The 20720-nt window shown below is 53.1% G+C and overlaps 1 protein-coding gene across 1 annotated transcript; it reads left to right on the top strand.

The window, feature by feature from the left end:
* The first annotated feature begins 8109 nt into the window (after positions 1 to 8109).
* Positions 8110 to 13954, top strand: PTGES (prostaglandin E synthase). The gene is made up of 3 exons (XM_010570920.1): positions 8110 to 8220; positions 9649 to 9731; positions 13705 to 13954. The coding sequence occupies exons 1-3, from the start codon at positions 8113 to 8115 to the stop codon at positions 13952 to 13954; spliced, it is 441 nt and encodes a 146-aa protein (XP_010569222.1). The 5' UTR covers positions 8110 to 8112.
* Positions 13955 to 20720: the final 6766 nt, after the last annotated feature.

Genomic DNA, 20720 nt, shown 5'->3' on the forward strand with positions numbered 1-20720 from the left:
CATGATGTGCCCCACAGCTGGTACAACCCAACAGGCTCCCTGCTCCTGTTGAAGAGCAGCAGTTCCCTTCCACCACTGAACATGCACATGAACTTCCCCCAGTGTGGTATGGTGCAGCACAGCTCCTACCCATTTCTGTTGCCTAACTCTCCTTGTGGGACAGCTCTTTCCCTGCTAATGTGGCTGCAGCATCCCGTAGCCTCCTGTCCCTACGCCCTTTTCACAGCTGCCTTCCCACCTGGATCCAGCTTCTGTCCTGCTGATGGGGGAGCACTTCTTGTTCAGTTTTGGCTGAGTTGGTTGCACTGTTGACAGAAATGTGCTGCGCTAGACCCATGCATTCCGCTGCTTTGTAAATATTTGTAATGAGCATGTATCTCCTTGCTGCGGGCTGAGTAGACCAGTCGCAGTTGGATAAACACAGGGTGGAGCAGATTTCTGGACACACATCATGGACGCAAGGACAAAAGCCTGCAAATCAGGAGAGTAATCAAAGCATGGGACCCAGGCAGGTTCCTGGAGTCCTGCTGGTGGACCATTCAGGCAGGGAAGAAATCTTAGGATAGTTAGCCCAAGTGCCACTGCCTGTGGAGTAGCATGGAGAGGTTTCTCTACTTCCTTACATTATTCAGGCCAAATTCTGGTCTTGGTAAAGTCAGGGATCACTCGGGGAGGTTGTATGGTCCTACATCCCCTTCTCTTTCCTCACTGTGGGTTTGGGAAATATGTACTGACTGTTTTTAACTTTCAAGTGCAGTAGATGTTGCATTGCACAGGGTATGTAATCCCTGCTCTGATGTCTAGGCAGGGACCTGTGAGCTTCATTCCTTTTTCCTTATCTCCTGCTCTGCTGCCTCAGGACATGACTTCAGCCTGGGTCATGCTCTGTGGGTGCTCCCACCACTGTGAGCAAGAGGGTAGCTGAGACAACAACGCAAATAAAAGTTTCCAGGCAACGTGGGCTGTAAATAATGCAGCTAAATTACTCCCTGCTTTCCAGTGTGATTATGGGGAGGGTGTTTTTAGCATTGCATATGTGGGGTGTTTATTAATAATGTCAGAGTGGAGACCTGGACCACCTTTTTCCTGGCTGCTGAGATGCTGAAGAAAGCCTGAAAGACATGTTGTGCATCACCCAGTGCAGGGAAAAGAAAGGGAAAGTTTTGACATGCATCTGGAGCATAGCTGTGGGCTGACAAGTGACTCAACTCAAAAAACTTCAAATTGCTGAGAAGCTCTGACTTCTGCCTGAGTCAGGTCATTCAGGGAGGCCCTGGTCTGCTGCTCTAGGAAGCCCAGCGAGCCTCCATCTGCCAAGGACCTTGCTCTGAGAAGCGATAGCATTTAGGAGATCAACATGTGTGATAAAGAGATTTAGAAAACATGACCTATATGGAAGGGTGGGAGGAATTGCTGCTGTTTAGTCTAGGTGGATGGAGGGGACACAGAGAACTCGGGGTTTTAAACATAAGCTCTGTGTTTTGGAAAGCATTGTAGTGGGTGAAGCTCTACGGCAGGGCCATGAAGGAGGGCTCTCCTTAGAGTCGATCTCGCCAGGATGGTGTAGCCACTCTCAGCTGGGGTCAGGGACAGGCAATGAAGTGCTGACCTTTCCGTTCCCTCTTGTGCTATGCTTCCACGTCTCTGTAACAACTTGAAAATGCCTTTCTGTTGAAAACAGGACTTACAAGGCTTTAAAATGGCGAGCTCTGAGGCCTGCTGTTCTTTCTGGGTTTCAGGGCAGGGTTAACAGCCCAGGTGCTGAGAGGTACCCACCTGCCGAAAAAGGTCCCTGATCTTAAGCTGGGCATCCCATTGCACTTCTGAGGGCAAGCAGAGCCCTGCAGATCAACACAGTAGTTGCTCACAGTCCTTGGTCAGGCACTGAAGAAGAGAAAGGCCATCTTGGTTTGTTTTCTACTTTTCTTCTTGAAGCTACTCATCTGCTATTGAATGTCAGGTCTCTATAAGGCTGAAATCTGGGACCACATCTGCTTTCTCTCCCAGCCCTGTTAGTGAGCCAGTGCTCTTAATGCTGTAAAACATGCCCTGATTCCCATTTTTCCATAACACAGCATGTGGAGGCAGGACCACGCAGCATCCTTTACCTTTGCTGTTGCTCAAGAGCATCCCACCAGGGAATCGGTATTTACTTTGTAGTTTTGCAAATGCTTGAAGCCTAGGAAATGTTTCCCAATTCTGAAATTTTTGGCAGTAGGATTTGTTTCTCTTCTCTCCCAGCCTGGCGGGGAAACTCCCTCTTTTTGGGCAATAACATAAGTGGATTTTGCCTGTTGTTTACAGCTGATGGGATCTTGTTCTTGGGAAGAGAAACACATCACGAGTTGCTGCAGTGTGGCTAAGTGAGAGAGATGCCGGCTTCCCACACACCCCAAGCCCTGATCCGTGTCTCCCACTTTTGCCCCATGGCAGCAGTGGCAGGTGCAGATCTGCCTAAAGCCAGCTTTTAAACCAGCTGTGTCAGACAGAAAGCAGGGGAGAGGAGAAAAAACTTCCCTCGGCCCCTCAGCACTTCTCCCAGCTGGGTTGCATCCCTGAAGGCACACAGCAGCATAGCCAAGGAATTCTTTCCTCTAAGAAAAAGCCCAGGCGTGAATCCATGTGAGGCTCAGAATAAGAGAAAATAATCTGCCTCCCACATGCTCACAGCCTGACAGCCTCTCTTCCAGCGTCTCCTTGCTGTCATAGCAGCAGGGGACATAGTGACTCCCCTGCAGCCAGGGTGGGTATGACAGTTTGGGGCAGGAGAGTGATTGAGAGCTGGGCAGCAGCCTGGGAACGGGCAGGAAGGGACGGTGGATGGAGCTGGAAGTAGAAAGGAGGAGGACGTGCCACCGCCTCTCACTTGGCCCTGGGCCTGGTCCCTGTCCCCGGGCTGTCTGAGGAACAGCAGCTTCCTCTGCTCCTCTGCCTCAGACCCGGAGTCACTGCACCCCTGCCCCTTCCCTGGGCCTCTCCTGCTGGCTTTCTCCTGCTGCAGGCATCTGGTCTTCTGAGCGTGAAGGAGTCTGATCCTACATTCCTTGTGCCTGAGGCCTCTCAGATAGCTCCAGCCAGTACAGTCACTTTAAAATGCAAAACAGACAAAATCTGCCCGAGTTTGCCAAAGGCTGAAGCATCGCATTTGTTTCAGGAGATGCTAATGCTGGTGGTTTCACTGCTGAGTGACATTGCAGTATTTTCTGGCATCCTTCATGCTGCAAAGAGCAGTGGGGAGCCCAGGAGCTGGGGGATGGGGACCTGCAGGTGAAGCAACGGGATTTCATTCATCTGGGGGAGAAGGTGCATCACAACGATGTGACTTTTCGTGCAGGCTAAGGAGTGAACGCAGGTGGAACGCCTTTCTCTTTAATGAATAGCTAAACTGTTCATGCCTTTACTTGAAAACGTAGCTGTGTTTGATGAGCCAGCATGGCACAACCTCCCGTGGGCAGCCGGATTTCCCAGGGCTCAGTGCAGCCAAGGGCAAGTGATCACTGGCGCAGGGCATGTCTGCGGGCTCCAAGGCTTTGTGCTGGGAGAAGCAGGAAGAAATGGCAGGGAAGGAAGGCACCGGCGCCTGCAGCAGCGTCAGAACAAGCCGGGAATATGGCTCAGCACTTCTTGGAGCTGTGGGCTGAGCTGTGGGCCCAGGGCAGGCAAAATCCCAGCTGGGCTCTGCACCTTCTCCACCAGCACGTGGGAACACGCTGGAGAAGTGCCACCCGCCTGCCTGTCTCCTCCAGGCTGGAGCAGTCCCCTCAGGCTCTTTGTCCAGCCTGGGCTGTGGGGATGTAATTGCTTGTTTGGGAAAATTTTGGGGAATCTGAGCTGTAATTGCCCAAAGCGTCTGCTACTCTTTGAGATCAGGTTGGAGCCCAGGCTATGCCACCCCAGCATACGTGCCTGTGCTCCATTGACAAGGATTTATTACACAACCAACCCTCTCATGTAGCTGCCACCAGGAAATTCCCCAGCATAGCAATAGTGGAAAAACATGTATTTATAACACTGTAGTGTAATTCAGCTGGTCAAATAAATAACAACCTGTGTGGGAACTGAGGGTGATTTTTATTCCATAATCTTTCCAAAGCAGGATTGTTATTAGAGGCTTTTATTTTTAAGTACTTTTCTCAAGCATCTCCCATTAATTTTTCATTCTTTCTGCCTGCTGCAGTTCAGTTCCTCCTCCAGCAAAACCTTCCATCTTTTCCGCACAGCTCCTGGGGTCAGCCTAACCTGATGACCAAAACTTTCAAAGCCTGACCCTGATTCTTATTAATTGTTTCTCAAAAAAAATGCAGTGTTTTTTGCTAGCGGTATTGGGTTTGGTAGGTCTTGTCCTGGGCTGAGACTTCTTGTGCTTGGGCTTTATGGCACGGCTTGTAGTTTAAAGACATACTGCCCTTAGGACCTGGTCTCATTCAAGCAGTGGCTCTGTCCTAGCAGGATGTGATCTATAGAGGAGGATTAAACTGTTAATATTAACAGCCTGCTTCCGCCTGGATTAATGGGATGGTTGAACATGCTCCTGGCAGCTGCGTTGCCTTGGGTCAGGAAAGCCAGGAAGGTGTGACTGTGGATGTGTCCTACCTAGTGTGAGACCCCTAAACTTGAGAAATCAAGCAGGAGCCCAGATCCCACACACAGAGCTAACTTTACGGGCAGCTTCTGCCCCTTGTCTCCATCCACGTTGTGCTCTGCTGAGAGACACCGGCCTTCCCCACTGGGGTTCAGCTCTGTGTAACAGTGAAAGGGTCTGAAATGCATAAACACATGGAAAAAACAACTTTCTTCGCCCACATGGTTTTTATACACCACGAGCCTATCCAGCACATACAACAACCACGCCTGGGTCTGCCCCAGGGGCTTACGCTTAAACAAACTGTGCTTCTTGATCACTCCATTCAATTTAAATTTGTGCCAGTTGCTGGTGCAAATTGTCCAGGGCTTCCTGCCAGTGCTTGAATAACGCTGAGGAGGAGAAAGTCTGTCTGGCTAGCAGGAGAAGTCCTGGCTTGTCTGCAGGTGGTACCAAGATTGTGCATAATCCTGCTGCTCAGTGAGAGGTGCTGGCTGCCCTGGGAGGGGAAGAAGGTGCACAAAGGAAAAAGGTCTCACTGCTGAAGAGCCTGTGGGCTGGATCCTCAGCTGGTAAAAACTGGAGTGGCTCCATGGAGGGTGTGATGTGTTGGTGAAGGGTCTCGCTGCCTGCCCTAGCCCCCAGGAGAGCTGGGGAAGGGGGCTGCTGGAGAAAGTGTCATCCCTGCTGCTGGGCTGGTCTGGCCCTCGCATCACCCCAGACCTTGGGCACCAAGGTCTTCTCTGCTACGGGTTTGCTCCCTATCAGCTATGGAGAGGGGAGATGGGAGGGAGCAGTGTTTGGGATGTTGCTTTGCTATCAATTGCTTATGCTTGGCGTTATGGTGTTTTTAATACTCTGCCGAGTTCCAGGGAGGTGTCAGTGGGGTTGGATGCAGTTTGGTGGCAGCAGAGGGCTGGGGTCCAGGGTGAACACCCCAGCCATTACTGCAGTGTTTGAATCCACATGACTGCTGCGTGTCCTGGTGTCCCCATTCCCACTCCCGGGGAAGCAGTCCATGGGAGGCATTCACTGCTGGGCTGTGGAGCTTCACGCCAGGCTGTGCAGCTCCACACTGGGCTGTGCCGGGACTTGTTCTGCAGCCGCCCTGACGCCAGGGTGGTGATGACCAGCTGCAGGTACCTGTCCCTTGAAACCAAGTGTTTGGGGCTTTTCAAAGGCTCTCTGCACACTTGGATGTCATGGGGCTGAGCCAGTGCATTGCAATGAGTGGTGCGGCATCTTTGAGTTTGCAGCATCAGGGCAGAAAAGCCGTGGCGAGGGAGATTCAGAAGCAAATGCAAAGAATTTGCAGATGTCTGTGCGGGGAGGGAGATCGTATGCTTGAAGGGTCTTTCTGGCTCTGAGCCCTGCCCTGCCAGGCTGGGAGCAGTGCAGGGGTCTGGAGCCAGGCAGGCAGGGGTGGAAGGAAGGACATCTGCTCTGGACGGGCACAGGGAGAGCTCAGCCCTTGGCTGGCATGGCCAGAGCACACGTCTGAGGTGAGCGTGGCAGGAGCAAAACCTCTTCCGCAGCGCTGATCCTGGCAGGAAAGCTGCCCTGGTCTGACTCCGCGCTGACTGTTTGCTGGGAATACAAGAAATGGTGTAACCCTCCCTTCTGCAGGGGCAGAGGCAGGGGCTGGCCTGTGGCATCCCTTGGCTGCTGGTCAGGGCTGGTGGGATAATGCTACCCAGACAGAGAGGTGACTGTTTTCCTTCTTAGCTTGCTCCCCGAGCAGGAGTCAACCTTCCGGATCTGCCCACATAACCTGACTCATGCTCGCATTGATGGAACTTGTGTATCACCTGAGCCCAGGGCCGCTGTGCCTAGAGCACAAGCCTGCCTTAAATTCACACCAGCACCCCAGGAAAAAGGCTCCTGTAGCCCATTCTCCCTGGGGAGTGGCGTGCTGCCAGCGTCCCATTGCTGGGGACAAACCTGTCCTTGTGCAACAGGGTCTGTAGCAACGGGACCAGAGCCTGGTCCTGGGCTCATGCGATGCTTCTCTTGGGTTACTTTGGACCCCTCTTGGAAGGGACAGGATGAGTTTTGCTCAATGGCAGTTAAAAAGTTAAAAAGCCCTGAAGAACAAATCCAGTCCTAGAGGCACTAATGCTTCGATAGATGGTTTTGTAAAAGACAAGCCATTGTACCCCGTTCATTGTTTTTTGAGGCTTTTTTGTGGCTTGAAAAAAATTTTTTTATTCTAACATGTCAGTTAATTAAAAAACAGCTTGCATCCTCAAAGCGTTCATTTTCCACTCAATCTCTGACAGTTTCCATTTGCCTGAAATAAGTCTTTTTTTTTCTTTTTTTTTTTCCTTTTCCCCCTGTGTAAAGGAAACGAACCCCAAATCCAGCCCTTCAACACCAATAAACTTGGAGAGCTCGTATCAGCCTCCACGCTGCCGGCTTGCTGGAGGTTTGCTGCTGCCAGCACTGGGGCCAGGGCTGGGGAAGAAGGAGTTAAAGGTTTGCATTGAAAGAGCAGCCCAGCTGCCTGCAGAGGCTTAGATCCCACTCTTTCTTCACCAGTGTTTGATGGCTGGGGAAAAGCCAGCTCCAAATTCAAATGCCACTTTCTAGACCGAGGACAAAATTACACCCGACGGCCCCGATTCAGCCTCTCAGACAAAACCAGGATGAGCTGTCTTTGGGGCCAGGCAGGCTGGTGTTTATTTCGATTTGCAGGTTTGGGGCTTTGCGGTTCACGACTTGCCTGGTTGTGCTTCCAGGCTGGTCATTCCGGGAGCTTCCCTCCCAGCCGGGGGGTTCAGGGGCAGCCCGGGCCCCCCGGGTGATGGGTGCTGGTGGGGCAAGGGACGGCTCTGTCCCCTGTGCCCCATCCCTCTGCAGGTGGCTGTGGAAGGGGAGGGCTGGTTGCCTCTGCCACCGGAGCCCTCAGCCTGCACTGGGCGGGACTGGAGTTTACTGGGAGCGCTGCCACGGAGGGGTGGGCTGTGGGATCGGGACAGCGCAGGAGCGCAGGGCTGGATGTGGCTGAGGTAGGTGCCTACTTTCTTCCTAACTCCTCCTTCTTCCCAAGGCTGATCAGCTCGTGTCCGTGGGTGAGCAGTGCCCGGCTGGGCAAGGGATGCTCTGGGCAGCTCCGTCCCTCTGGACTCGAACAGGAGGGGAGGTGGGACTAGGGAATCGTGGTGGGCTGTTTTAGGGAGGCAAGAGGTCGAGCTGTGGCCGGGCTGAGCCTTGCTGTGGCCCACACAGTCAAGAGGGCTGTATCCCAGTTTGGGGCATCGCATCCCCACGGAGCTGGTGGCAGCAGGGTGTGAGGAGCAGAAGCAGCCTGCTCCGAGTCCCAGTCTGGGCTTTGCTCACCGGCAGCTCTGCTGCATCATCTGAAGGGGTGTACAGGGGCTGTGGGCTTTTGCCGTAGAAACAGTGGTGACTTGTGTTATGTTTAAACGTGGCTGTTCCTGCCCCCTCTCCCGCAGAGCCCTCTCACAGCCCAAGCAAGATCTCCGCTGCCTGTGAGTGCTGTAGGCGACTGAGCGGCACCTTCCCCCAAAATGATGGAAAACAAAGTGTTTATGTCATTTACATTCTACAGCACAATCTTGATTTTAAAAATGTATGTCGTTGCCATCATTACAGGACAAGTGAGACTCAGAAAGAAGGTAAGATCCAGTTTCCTTTTCCTTCTCCCTTTCTGGCTTGGGTTTCTGTGTTTTTTCTTTCTTCTTTCATTCCTGTAAAGGCCAACAAAGTTTTCCTGACGCAAGCTGAGTTTTCTTTTTCTTAAGTTGAAAGCAAAACATGTTTCATAGCTGCAGCAGATAAATATCTCGCTTCTCTTTGGCTCTTTTTGTTTGCTTCTACCATCTGTAGCTTGATGTTTATAATTTCTGAATCCTAATCTAAATAATAATTTCAGATCTAAAATGACATGCAGGTGAGCTGCTTCTGGAAAGAGACTGTTTACAGTTAATTTGCCATGACTGGAAGAAAAGGAGGGGGGAAAAAAAGGGTTTAAGAAGAAATCATTCCAATGGTCTTTTTCCTTGCAATGTAGCAGAAAGCTTTTGAGCTTTTGGAATGGCTACGTGAATGCTCCAGGAGAGCAGAAAGTCCTGGGGAATAAAAACAATAGCTGGAGGAAATGGTTCTTGGACACGGGGAAAATACGGGGAGGACTGAGAGCTCTAGCTGCTGTCAGGAGATGGGGTTAACTGGACCTTTTATCACCCGCAACCCAAATTGAACTTGTGGCAAAACTCAGCGGTCTGTGAAATTTGTTTTAAAGTATTTGAGGAGTTTCTGACTGCATCAGTGGAGTGGGAGGGAGAGATTTCTGCTCTCAGATAAAATACAAAGAGATACCCCTGTGCTGTAGCATCATTGTAACTGACAATTTGGCTTCTCCCCTTGTGTTTCCAAATGATGCTCCAGCCCTGGGACATTCTGGGCTTGTAAAATGATTAAAGAAAGCACCAGGGTCCTTTCCAGGCTGCAAAGTGAAGCTGTCACTTGTAACCAGGCCCCTGAGGAACAGCTTCTGAGCATAGGTGGGGAGCTCGTATAAATCATTTTTATTTGAATGTTTATTAGCATAGGATCCAATTTCCCTGGGGCTGGTTTCAGTCACACAGTACCACTGTCAAAAAGCCAGCCAGAGGATATCCTTTCTCAGCAGGGTGAACTAATCTGCCAGTCCCGGTTATCTTTTGGGTGCTGCATTCAGTGTCTGCAAACTCTGTGCCAGCAGTGATCTCATCTGGTGGTTGGCAAAGTCTCCATTAAATAGGTTTCATGGGGAGAAGTGGACTGGGACCAGGCCAGAGCTCCCTTGAAGCCCCCTGTTTGGGACCTGCTCGGTGGGCAGAGTTGGGTTTTTCAGAGGATGAGGAAAACCCCTCAGGAGGTGCAGTGTTTAACTCCCAGGACTGTGCACATGGAAGTGCAGTTGCTCTTATGTTTGTGAAGGGTGGTGAGAAACTGCGTCAGGAAGAAATCTCTGCAGGTCTTAAAGATTAGGGGCAAAGCTTCTACCTGTGAAGTTCCAAAAACATTATAAGCATATATATTATGGGGACTCTTTCTTGCAGGCATTTGCAAACCCAGAGGATGCACTGCGCAATGGGGGGCTGCAGTACTACCGTGAGGACCCTGATGTGGAGCGGTGCCGCAGGTGAGTATGCAGCGGTGCTGGCATTCCCCTTGTGCCACAGGGCGATCCCTGGCAGCTGCTGGCAAAGAAGCAGTGGGAAGCTAAAGGGCTTATTAATTAATTGCCTACATGGGTTGAATGCCTGGAGCTCAGCTGTGAGACGCTATATACTAGAGCAGTTTAACCTTTAATGGGAGCATGGTGTGTGCTGCAGCAAGGACACGTGGAAGGACCAGGTTTGGGTTCAACAGCCAACTCTGGCACAATTAAATTAATTCCTAGATGCTCAAAGTCCCGCAAGCCCCCAAGGGCTTGTCCTGTACCCACACCCAAAGGCTCCTCGTGCCCTGCTCCGACAGGACCCCAAATCCCCCCACATCTCTGCACAGCTTGGACAGGGAACTGTGTGACTGGTCCTGGTGCTGTATGTGGCTGCCCTTTTGGGGGATTTGGGAAGAGGCTGGACATGATTGCAATAACTTCTGCCTCCCTAATTGGGCAAACTCTGAATCTTCCCCTTCTTCTGTGGGGCTCACAGTTCCTCGGAGGTAAAACATGGGGTGATTCAGCCCCAGGCTTGGTTTGCCATCCCCCTTACCCAGAAGAAGGTGCCTCGAGTGTTGGGCTGGATCACTGGTGATGTGCAGGAAAGGGGCTGGAGCCATGCCCTGCTGTCACTAAGCCTTTGGCTGCCAGCTGTGCTACAGGTGGGGGACTGCGCTGCTCACCTCTCATTGCCTGCAAGTTTTGCTTTAAAAAACATCCAGTGCCACCTAATCTCTGGGCTTCCAGAGGGAGGAGGACAGCAAACAAGCCGTTTCCTTGCTAGGAAAAAGAAAATAATAATAGTAATAATAATCATAATCCTCTTTTGATTAGTCAGAAAAGACAAACTTCCATAAAAATAAATAACCAGAGCTGCAGCAAAGACCTGGGGAAAGTCTCAGATCTGACTTGTGCGGTTAAAGCACTCAGAGTCGGTCCTTGCTGATCTGTTCACAGCCCTGGGGAAGACAGATTAAACCCATGGTGTTTCCCCTGAACAAGGGTGATGTTGGGTTTTCTCCTTAGGCATTGTTGAGAGGGAAGCAGAGCCATGGCCACGCTGCTGGGGTCTGTGCAGGGCAGGGGCAGAACAGGGGAGAGCAAGCATCAGTGAGGAGGGAGGTTTCCCCCTTGCCTCTTAGAGAGGCCGCCGGCTGCATCTCAGCTCTTTCCTTTTTCCTCCCTGTCCTTCCATTTGTCCTTCCAGCCCTGCTGAACCTCTGAGTCCTCGGGGGCTTGTTCAGACGGGGCTGCTGCAGGGTGAGGCAGTGGGTGTCGGGCAGCTGCCCTCTCCCAGCACGGCCAACACCAAAGCAAACCATGCTTATCACTGCCGTCCTAGCTGGGCTGTGGGAGGGTTTTGTGGCGTTACCCACAGAGGCGATGCTGGCTTGGGAAGGCAAGGAGGGCCCTGGACTGGGAATGGAAGGGGCTGTTAGCAGGCAAGCCTGACCTCGTGTCTGGGAAGGGGCTGGCTCTGCCCAGGGACTGTCTGGCCAGGAGGAGCAGAGGGCTTCCTGCAGCTCGCCTCCATGCTCCCGGGTTTGGCAGGGAATATGTCTCCTCTGTGTCCAGGCTCTGATCAGCTCATGCCCACCAACTCCTCCTGGCATTGCTGCTACAACAGCAGGACTTGTTTTAGTGTATTTTCTAGGCCAATTCCTCCATGCTGTCCCAAAATCACACCCAGAGAGCAGCTGAAATAGGGTTTCCAGCAGGCTCCTTACCATTTTCATCCCCCCCTTGCTTGAGGATGTGGCCCCATGGAGGTGGAAAGAGCAGGTAGAAGAAAGCCCCTTGCTCTCCTGCCTGTTACGGGAATAATGGGGTGCTGAAAGCCCTCGGGGTAGCTCTTTTCTGGGTACAACAGGCTGTGCATCCCCTTCATGCTTCAGCAAAGCTGGGGCTGGAAACGGCTCAGGTGCAGTATTTACCTGCAGGTAGCCTGGCCCTGCTGAGCCAGTGTCTGGCTTGGGCTCTAGCGTGGGGAGGGGGTAGCAAGAGATGCTGGTGGGGGTTGGCATTCAGCGCACGGGTCATTTTGTGTGATGTGGTGATGGGAACCAGCTGCTGGACCCAGAGCCTCTGCTCATGTCCCTGTCCCCAGGCATCCCAGTGAGGGGGATTAGGTCAGCGCAAGCTGGGTGACCCTTCCCTGCAGCTCCTGCTCCATCACTCTGGTCCTGGTTTTGGCTGGGATAGAGATAATTTTCTTTGTAGTAGCTGGTATAGTGCTGTGTTTTGGGTTCAGTATGAGAAGAATATTGATAACACACTGATATTTTCAGTTGTTGCTAAGTAATGTTTAGACTAAGTCAAGGATTTTTCAGCAAGAAGGCTGGAGGGGCACAAGAAGTTGGGAGGGGACACAGCCAGGACAGCTGACCCAAACTGGCCAACGGGGTATTCCATACCATGTGATGTCATGCCCAGTATATAAACTGGGGGGGAGTGAGTAAGCAGCTGCGTGAACGGCTGCGTGGTGCTTAGTGCTGGCTGGGATTAAACCACGACAGGCTCGGAGACCGATCCTGCCTGGGGGCAGTCAGCCTCCAAAAAACCAGGGCACTTGGTGCTGAAAATTTCTGATGGAGAAGTTTTTGGCAAACCTTGGCCTGAAGAAATCAGTGTTTGGTGGGGCAGTTGCTGAGGCAGGCACTGGGACATCTCCCACACCATAGACCTGACTCCAGGGGCAGAAGAGGGGCTTAAGACACAGCATTCTTTCTTTTCCTAAGTCAGTTTTCAGCCAGGTCTATCCCAGCCTGTGTCTGTACTAATGAGTTGTGGCTGAGCATCCTAAAACTTCCTGGCCACTTCTCAGCTTGCACAGAAGAGCAGCACAGGCATCTTGGCTTTTGCTTCAGCAAAAAAATCCCTTACAATTTTCTCTGGGCTTTGTGAACATTTAAATGTGCTGGGGAACAGGAATGGGGAAGCAAGGGCAGTTCTTATCGAGGCTTCATCTCTGCCTCTCAAACCTTCAGAGATAACAGGGAAAAAGCAACTGAGCCTCGTGCCTGGGTCACTCTCCAGCCCAGATCCATCCCAACTGACCAGAGCATGACCTGAGAGTTCCCCCTGTCGAAGCACAGAGACAGGCTTCTGTGCTGTAGAAAGCATGTCTTTCATTGCAAGGGAACAAAAGAAGGAGAGGCAGAGGCAGTGGGAGGGCAAGGACAGCCTGCTGCTTTGGGGACCAGTTTCCCTCCTTCAAAGGATGGTACCTGTGAGAGGAGGGACACAGCCTATGCTCACGGCATAATTGGATCCTGTTTCGGTAGTGGTGTGGGTGGTGGCAGATGATGTGACACTCAGGCAGGCGCATGTTCAGATGGAGCTCAGGGTTTGGCCCATCAGTGCCAATGTGTCATCACATGGCCACAGTGGTCCCTCCAGCCTGACTATGGTGAAAGTAGGCAGGTGATGCTGGCACAGCGTGGAGGTGCAGGGGGTGCTTGGGGTGCTCCTCCCCGGTCCCGTTTGAATGCACTTGCAAAGAGGGGCGAAGCCACAAACCCTCCCATCCTGGGAGTTTCTCCTCTGGAGAAACCGCGGTCTAGAAACTGCCTCGTTGTTGTGTAATGTGGCCACATCTGGGGCCATGCCGTGCTGGCGCCACACCAGCTTTGAGCTTTTTGCAGCTTCACGGGGTCTTTGTTTTTCTTTGTTTATTTAAAAGCTGTAACCCTCGAGCTGTCATCTGTCGCAGCAAAGGCATCTCAGTAACGGAGGGCAAGCTTCAGGAGCGCAGCAACCCAAGGGAGAGACACCAGCTGCGAAATCCCACTGTCTGTGTTTGTAGGGGGGATCTGACTCTTTTGGGGGCTGCATCTGCCCCATCCAACAGAGAGAGTCAGCAGCACCCAGAGATGGGCACTCTGGCTAGAAGGGATGGGAGACAGCAGGGAAGCCTGGTGGGAAGGAGCAACCTTATCTCCCTTTTCAGGGCCCACTGCAACGACATGGAGAACATCTTTCCTTTCCTCTTCCTCGGAGCCATCTACTCCTTGCTGGATCCCAGTCCCACAGTGGCCAGGATCCACTTCTTCATCTTCTGCATGGGGCGCATCATCCACACCATCGCCTACCTCCTGCAGCTGAAGGCACCCACGCGCTCTGTGGCCTACAGCGTGGCACAGCTGCCCTGCTTCTCCATGGCTCTGCAGATCCTCCTCGCTACCACCCCATACTGGTAACACCCAGCAAGACTGACCATCCAAACCCCCTCGTCCTGCGCTCTGCTGGTTTCCCTGGCTGGACCGGGTGGTGTGTGTGCAAGTGTGAGTGTGCATGTGTGTGTATGTGTGTGGGCACATGGTATGTTGCCAGGGAGGCCACCTGCACCACAAGGATGCTCAGTGCAGCCTTGATAAAGTCCCCATGCTATTGAAATTGGGCAGGGAAGTCACCAGAGAGAAGGGGCATGTCTCCCCATGGAGCGGGAAGGGGATGTGGAGGCAGGTTTCTCTCACTTCTAAGGGTGGGAGGGGGAAAGCACCTGGACTACCCCTCGAGGAATGGGTTCACTGAAGGAAAGAAGATTTTCTGGCCCAACTGCATTCAGAACCGGGAAGGACCCTTGGTCACGAATACCCTGTGAATCAGGAAGGGAAAACCATGAGGGTCCCACGAAGTCTTTTGGTCAGCAGACATGGGTGGTAGCAGTGGGGGGTTATAAAACAGCTGCCCTCCTCCTGCCCAGCTGTGTGGGTCTGTGGGGACAGGGGGTCCCTTAGGTTCCCTCTCCCATGAGCAGGACAGGAAGCAGGTGTCTGCCAGGCAGCGTAACGTGGAAGTCAAAATCTCAGGGGTGATGTTTTGAAGCCACCAAAGCATTCAGTGCTCCCAGCTGTGGGATGCAGCTCTCTGCTGGGGAGCCTTACCGCAGGCAGGAGCCTGCCTGTCCCAGGAAGGATGTTCCACAGCCAGTGTTTGGCAGCTCCCAGCCAGCAGCAGCTGTGGCTTTTCCATCTCAGTCTCACCGTGGCAAGATGCAGAGGGATGCGCCTGGAGCAGCTGGCAGGAATCGCTGACCCTGTAGAGAGCTGGACATAAAGCTCTGGGACTTCTGGAAAGACTGAGATGCTCACACAAAACAACGGGTTTGCAGTTTGCAGACAGACCTTTCTCCCAGGGGCGGTGTCTGTGTTCACATGCCGCTGATGCCTGAAAACGCTCCCAGGGCAGCAGACTGAATTTTTTCCCCTCTGTTTGTAGCCTTTCTCTGGCCGCAGAATGGCTGTTGCTATTTGGGGAATGTGCCGTGACCGCTTTGGGGGTGTTTTCTTTCAGCTGTTTCCTGCTGTCCACTGCTGCCGAGCCATGTGCAGCCTGGATTAGCTGGTGTTTGTAGAAAGCTCTGGAAATGAGCAGAGTGGCTTTGAACACGCCCCCCCCCCGGGAGAATACCACTGCTCTGTGGTGTCACTTGAAAGCCATCATGCTGGAGAGGAGAGGCTGGGACCAGGGTATCACAGGATGACAAACCCTCGTGAGGTCTTCTGCCACGCGGCTGTCCTGAAGTGCCAAGGGCTGGTCCAGGCAACAGCAGTGTGCAGTGGAGCAGCCCTATGGAGGACAAGGCAGGAGGAAGCCTCTGCTGTTCAGTGCCTCCTCCCTCCTCTGAGGGCAATGCAGAGTTTTACTATGATCACAGGGGGAATCCAGAAAGAGCAGAAAATAAATCCCCCTTCCACCTATCCTAAGCACTAAAGCTGTTCCCTTAACCCTGCTGTCCTCAGAGATGCTCTGAGACCTCACTGAGCGCCTGAGTGCACAAAGCACAGGGTGAAACACCAGCTCAGACTGATGCTCTGAGCCCTTGCCCAGCTTGGGTAGCAGCTTCTGTACCAGTAACTCCTGACCCCAGCGCAGATGTGGCCTTCGGCTAAGCTGTTTGGTGAGGTTTGGAATGGAGTGCTCTGCTCTTCCGCGGGGGATGCAGGGCCCACCACGTGTGGAAGGTGGGCAGGACTGCAGGTTCAGCAGTTTGCTCTTGGCCACTTCTCATTTACGCAGCCTCAACAGATGTCTGGGTAATACATACCCCTCTTAACAAGCCTTTTCTGCCTCACATGGTGCACAAGGTCTCGAACCCCTGTACGTTTCTCTGCTGCTGCACATGCATCCTGGTGGCAGGAAGCAAATATTCCCAATAAAAACAAATCATTGTGCTCTGATACATCCTTCCTTCGGGAGCAGCAAATGCAGCTGGGTAGCAGCTGGGTCCAGCCCCAGCAGGATAGCTCCCCAGCTGCAAAGTGCTTTGCTAAACCCTGCTGCAGGGCCTGGAGTGCCCTGGGACTCCTCAAGAGACATCCCTTTCCTCTGGACTCACCTGCCCTGCAGAGGAAGCTCTGTTCCAGGTGTGGATTGTTTGTGCTGATCCTTTAAATTCAGCAGAGCTGGGGCTTGCAAAGCAGTTCTGTTCAGTTTTCCTTCCCAGAGTAGTGGGTTGTTACAAAGTTTGGTGCTCACCCAAGCCTCCTCCATCCCAGCTCCCCCAAAGCAGGCTGGTGGTGTGAGGTGCTTTGTCCCAGCAAGCTTTCTTCACTGCCTGTGCAGCCAAGCTGGTGCTTAAATCCTGGAGGGCTGGAGAAGTTCAGGTAAGATGTGGTTGCTCTCATTTCTGTGCTTATGACTTGCAAAGGAGCTGCCTGTATTTTTCAAGCTCAGCAACCACCTCTTTTTGCCGGTAGGTTGCTGGGAAGCAAACATCTCATTTCCCTGGTTTTCCCTTATATTCTTAAACTGTTGGTGTTTGGGAGGTGCTGCCCCATTGGTGTCTGCGTTAGCTGGTTGAGATGGACAAAATGGCTCCACTTGGTATTTTTTCTTTCCCTCATGCTTTTTGCTTTCAAATAAGAAAGGCAGCATCTTTATAAAATGGACCCTTTCCAATACATGTTGCTGTGGTTAGAGATGGTAGCTAGGATTGAGATTTTGGCATGGAAAGGAAGAAACAGGGCTGCAGACACACACACACACACCACCACCCCCAACCCCCAGAGCTGCCAGCTCCTTCAATCTCTTCTAAACTGCCTGTTTGGTGCCTGGGGCTGACGCCCTGCTCGGGGAAGCCGAGGTTACATGCAGAGCTCTGCTTTCTTCTTTTTTATTAAAAAAAAATAAACCCTGCTGTACTGGCTGCAGGGAAAAGCTTGGGAACGTGAACTCTCCTGGCTCCAAAAAAACAAACAGAAAAAGCCCACAGGGCAAACTTCAGAGAGGCCCAACCATTGTGCTTATTTTGAAATGCTGCGGAGGTTTGTGGGAGGCAGGACAGAGCCTGGCTCTCGGCTGCTTGGTCAGCCTAAGCCCTATCAGGACTCTGCCAGGACGGAGGCCGTTGCATTCACTGGCTCTTCCCTGGGCGCTGCCGGTGGTGTTCGCTGCGTGCAGGGCAAGTGATGAGCTAAAGCATCCCCTGCCTTTTCCCAAATAATATCCTAAAGCCCAGAGCTCCCAGATTCCTGCTTCCCCACCGTGTGGGGGAAGGATGTGCCCAGGGTCTCCCACAGCTCCAGGAGAGCAGGGACAGTGGTTGCATCTGCCAGTCTCTGGGTTTTGGTGTGTGCACGTTGTGTGTGCCAACAATTTGGTTTTCATACCTGGCTCAAAACTGAAATGGTAGCACTCTGAAACCCACCTGGGACTGCAGAACAACAGAGTCTGGTGCTTAAATATTTGAATATGATTCACACTGCCAGTACATGTCTTCCCTCTGCCCTGCTGAGCCCAGGGTGTCTGGAGGTGGGGGAAAAGCAAGGGAAGACCCAGTGCGAACCACTTCCCCTCCCACACACTTCCAGCTAGTTCATCCCCAGGATCCCACTTACCCCTTCCTTACCTGCCTGCGCCGCTTCCCAGGTCTCTCCTGTTCATCCAGGCCTTCCCCCTGCTGGGGTCTGGGACCGAGATTCCCCCACTTGGGCATCTCTCCTGTGACACAGGTCACTCTGCCTTCTCTGCGTTCCCAAAATCTCTCCTCTCCTCTAGCAGACGTGGGGCTCTTCCACCTCTTGCTGTAGGGTTTTGCCACACAAATCCCCTTATTCCTCTTGAGGAACTGGGATTCCTGTGTCTTGTAGGGAGAGCGAGAAGAGCCAGCTTTACAGGTATGGACAGCCTAGAGGTTAGTCCCCTGGAAAAGATAACCATCTTTCCCTGCTCCTCTCTGGCATACACGAGGGTGAAGCTGGCAAAAGGAAAACTTTATCCGCTGGGTTTTTCCTACCCAGCTCTGGAGCTGAGCTGCGAGGTGTCCCCTATTCGGGACGTGGGTGCCACGCAGGTGCCAGCCCCAGCTCCAGGCAGGGAAGAGGGAGCCGGGGGGGGTGGGGGGTGTCCCTGGCCCCATGTGGGGAGAAGGGGTGTGGAGCAGAGCAGCACGATGGGGGGCTCCGCTCCGCACCCCCCGACCCCGCTGGGCTCCCACGGGCTGCGCTGCGCTCCCCTGCGCGGGGCTGCAGCACCCTCGTGTGGCTGCGAGCACCCGCTGCGGGGGGGCCCTGCTCCCCCCGTCCCCACAGCCACCCTCTGCCGGGGTGCCACGGAGACCCTCGCCCACGGAGACCGGCTGGCCAGGGAGCTGTGGGGAGGCCCCGGGGGTGGCCTTGAGGTATTTGGGGATGGATGGATGGATGCTGGGTGCCATTCCCTGGGGAGCGGGTTGCGGAGGAGGTTCGTGTCTGCTTCTGTGCCCATTGGCCTCTCCCGAGCAGGCAGACACGACGCTGCGCCTCGCTGCGCGTCTGCATGCAATAACTCTTCCTTGGCTTTGTAACACCCACTACAAAGGGAACCTTTGCTTCCTCCCTCCTTCCCAAATTGTTACAGAGCGTTACACCCCCAGCAGATAACTACCATCCAGCTTCTCGAAAGCTTCTCTGCTGCCTTAGGTTGCTTCCTTTTGGGGTTTGCAAAATTTTGGGCCAGCAAAATAGCAGCTGCAGGGAGGAGATGCTCCTTCCAAATAGCGCGCAGAGTTTGGGGTGACCATCGCATCCCTCAGGACAGGAGGGGCTCAGCTGCTGGGAGATGACATGTTGCTGTCAACCTGTACATATGTTTCTGTAACTAGTAGGTAGTGTCAGCAGGACTTGGAGGGTCTCCGGACCTTCCCGTTGCCACCAGAGGGAGAAGGGCTCAGCGCAAGGGGAGCGGGAGAGGAGGATGCGGTAACCGCTAGATGTCTGTGTAAGTCATTCTGGATGGGGATAACCAGGCTGGCATCCATGCGAGCTGGAAAATGTGAGCTCTGTTTTGTCTCGCTGCCGTGGCAGCCGATGCCGATGACAATACAAAATTGTTCTCATTAAAATTTTGCAGGGGTGAACTTCAGGTTTTCATCAGTCAGAAAGCCATGCAAAAGTATCAGGCTGTGGGGTCAGAAACAAGGAAAGGGGGTACAAGGAGGTCCTCCCATCAGCTGAGACTTGCCCTTTGGGAGCCAGCTGGTTGAACACCAACTGCTTCAAGGAAGGAAATACAATTTGCACGTAACATTCTTGCAACCTTCGCCCCTACCTGAAGTTGTGGTGTATGGAGGGAGACCAGCTCTCCTGCAGAAATCAGTTCTGGTGTTGGATGTGTCCATGACAGACTGCTTCCCAGGAGGAAAAATCCCCCTGTGCTGGAAGAGGGAGAGAGGTAGCACAACGCCTTTGAGCTCCTCTTCATTGGCAGCATTCCCCCCGGCACATCCCTCCCCTGTGGGGCACAGACTCTGCCAGGTGAGCTGCAGCTCTCCATGCTTGTCTGTCTCCTGGTTTGCAGACCCCTCAGAAGTAGTCCATCAGCTCCTGGGAGCTGGCAGACCATGGGTTGAGACCTTCTGCTCTAGCGGGAGCTGAACTGAAGCTGGGACAGTTCAGGCAGGAAATAAGTGACATATTTCCAGCAGTTAACAGTAATGAGTCACTGGAAGAATCTGCCCTGGGATCTGCAAGCTCTTCATTTCCAAGGGTCTTTTGACTTGGGGCTGGATGCCCTCCAAAGGGATACTCTGCATTGGCCACATGCTGAGGACATGAGGATGTTGCTTGGGTGATATTCTCTGCCTGAGGCTAGGCAGGAGGTTGGACAAATGACCTTAATGATCTGCAAGTCATTTACTGAAAGAACAAATAAGTGGTTACAAAGCAGCAGTGAAGCAGTACAATAGGGATGGTTAAGTGGCTGGTGTGCAGGACGTGGCTGCTGGAGTGGGCTCTGTGGGCTGCACGTCCCACGGATCAGATCTGTAAATTGTGTGTGGGGTGCCCTGAGTCCCAATGGCCAGTCATGGTTCTGGGCACCAGCATGGCTCCAGGTGCTGAGATAAGATCTCTATGTCTGTCCGTGGAGTTGCCCACTGCCCCGGGATGGCACAAGGAGCTCTGTGGCTGCACTGTGGAGGATTCATGCTCCTTTCAAGCCTTTCATTGTGTGGCCACCCCTTGGTTCTCCTCTCCTAGAACTGAAAACAGGGTGGGAAGACATGAAAGCTCAGGCAGTTAGTGGGCTTGGGGTCAGGTCCAACACAGGGACTTGCTCCCCTTCTACTGGGTGCTGCACTGAAGAGCTGGGATGAAACGGGATGAGCCTCATTTCCCTCTGGGGAAAGCTGGGATGTGTTGCCATAGGGGTCCTTCCTCAACCTTGCGGTCCCATGGGGTCCGTGTGTCACAAAGGCCGCTGGTGATGGGGGACACAGGGGTTGCATTTGGGAGGGAGCTGATCCTGTGGGCTCTCATGGAGCTGAGCTCCTCCAGGTTTGTGGGAGAGAGCTGCGGTTCCCCTGGCTGTGTAGGGGGGATTGGGGATGGCCTGGAGAGGAGGAGGTGACGCAGGCATCCTGTAAGCAATACCATGGGAGCTGGCTTGAGAGGAGTCTGCTGGAATTCAGCAGATTAAGGCAGGTAAAAGAAACAAGGCAAACCCAGGGTGTCCCTTCTCCACCCAGCTCTTCCCACTCCTGGA

The sequence above is a fragment of the Haliaeetus leucocephalus genome, unplaced genomic scaffold (genome assembly GCF_000737465.1).
Source record: "Haliaeetus leucocephalus isolate CR32 unplaced genomic scaffold, Haliaeetus_leucocephalus-4.0 Scaffold306, whole genome shotgun sequence".
Lineage (NCBI taxonomy): Eukaryota > Metazoa > Chordata > Aves > Accipitriformes > Accipitridae > Haliaeetus > Haliaeetus leucocephalus.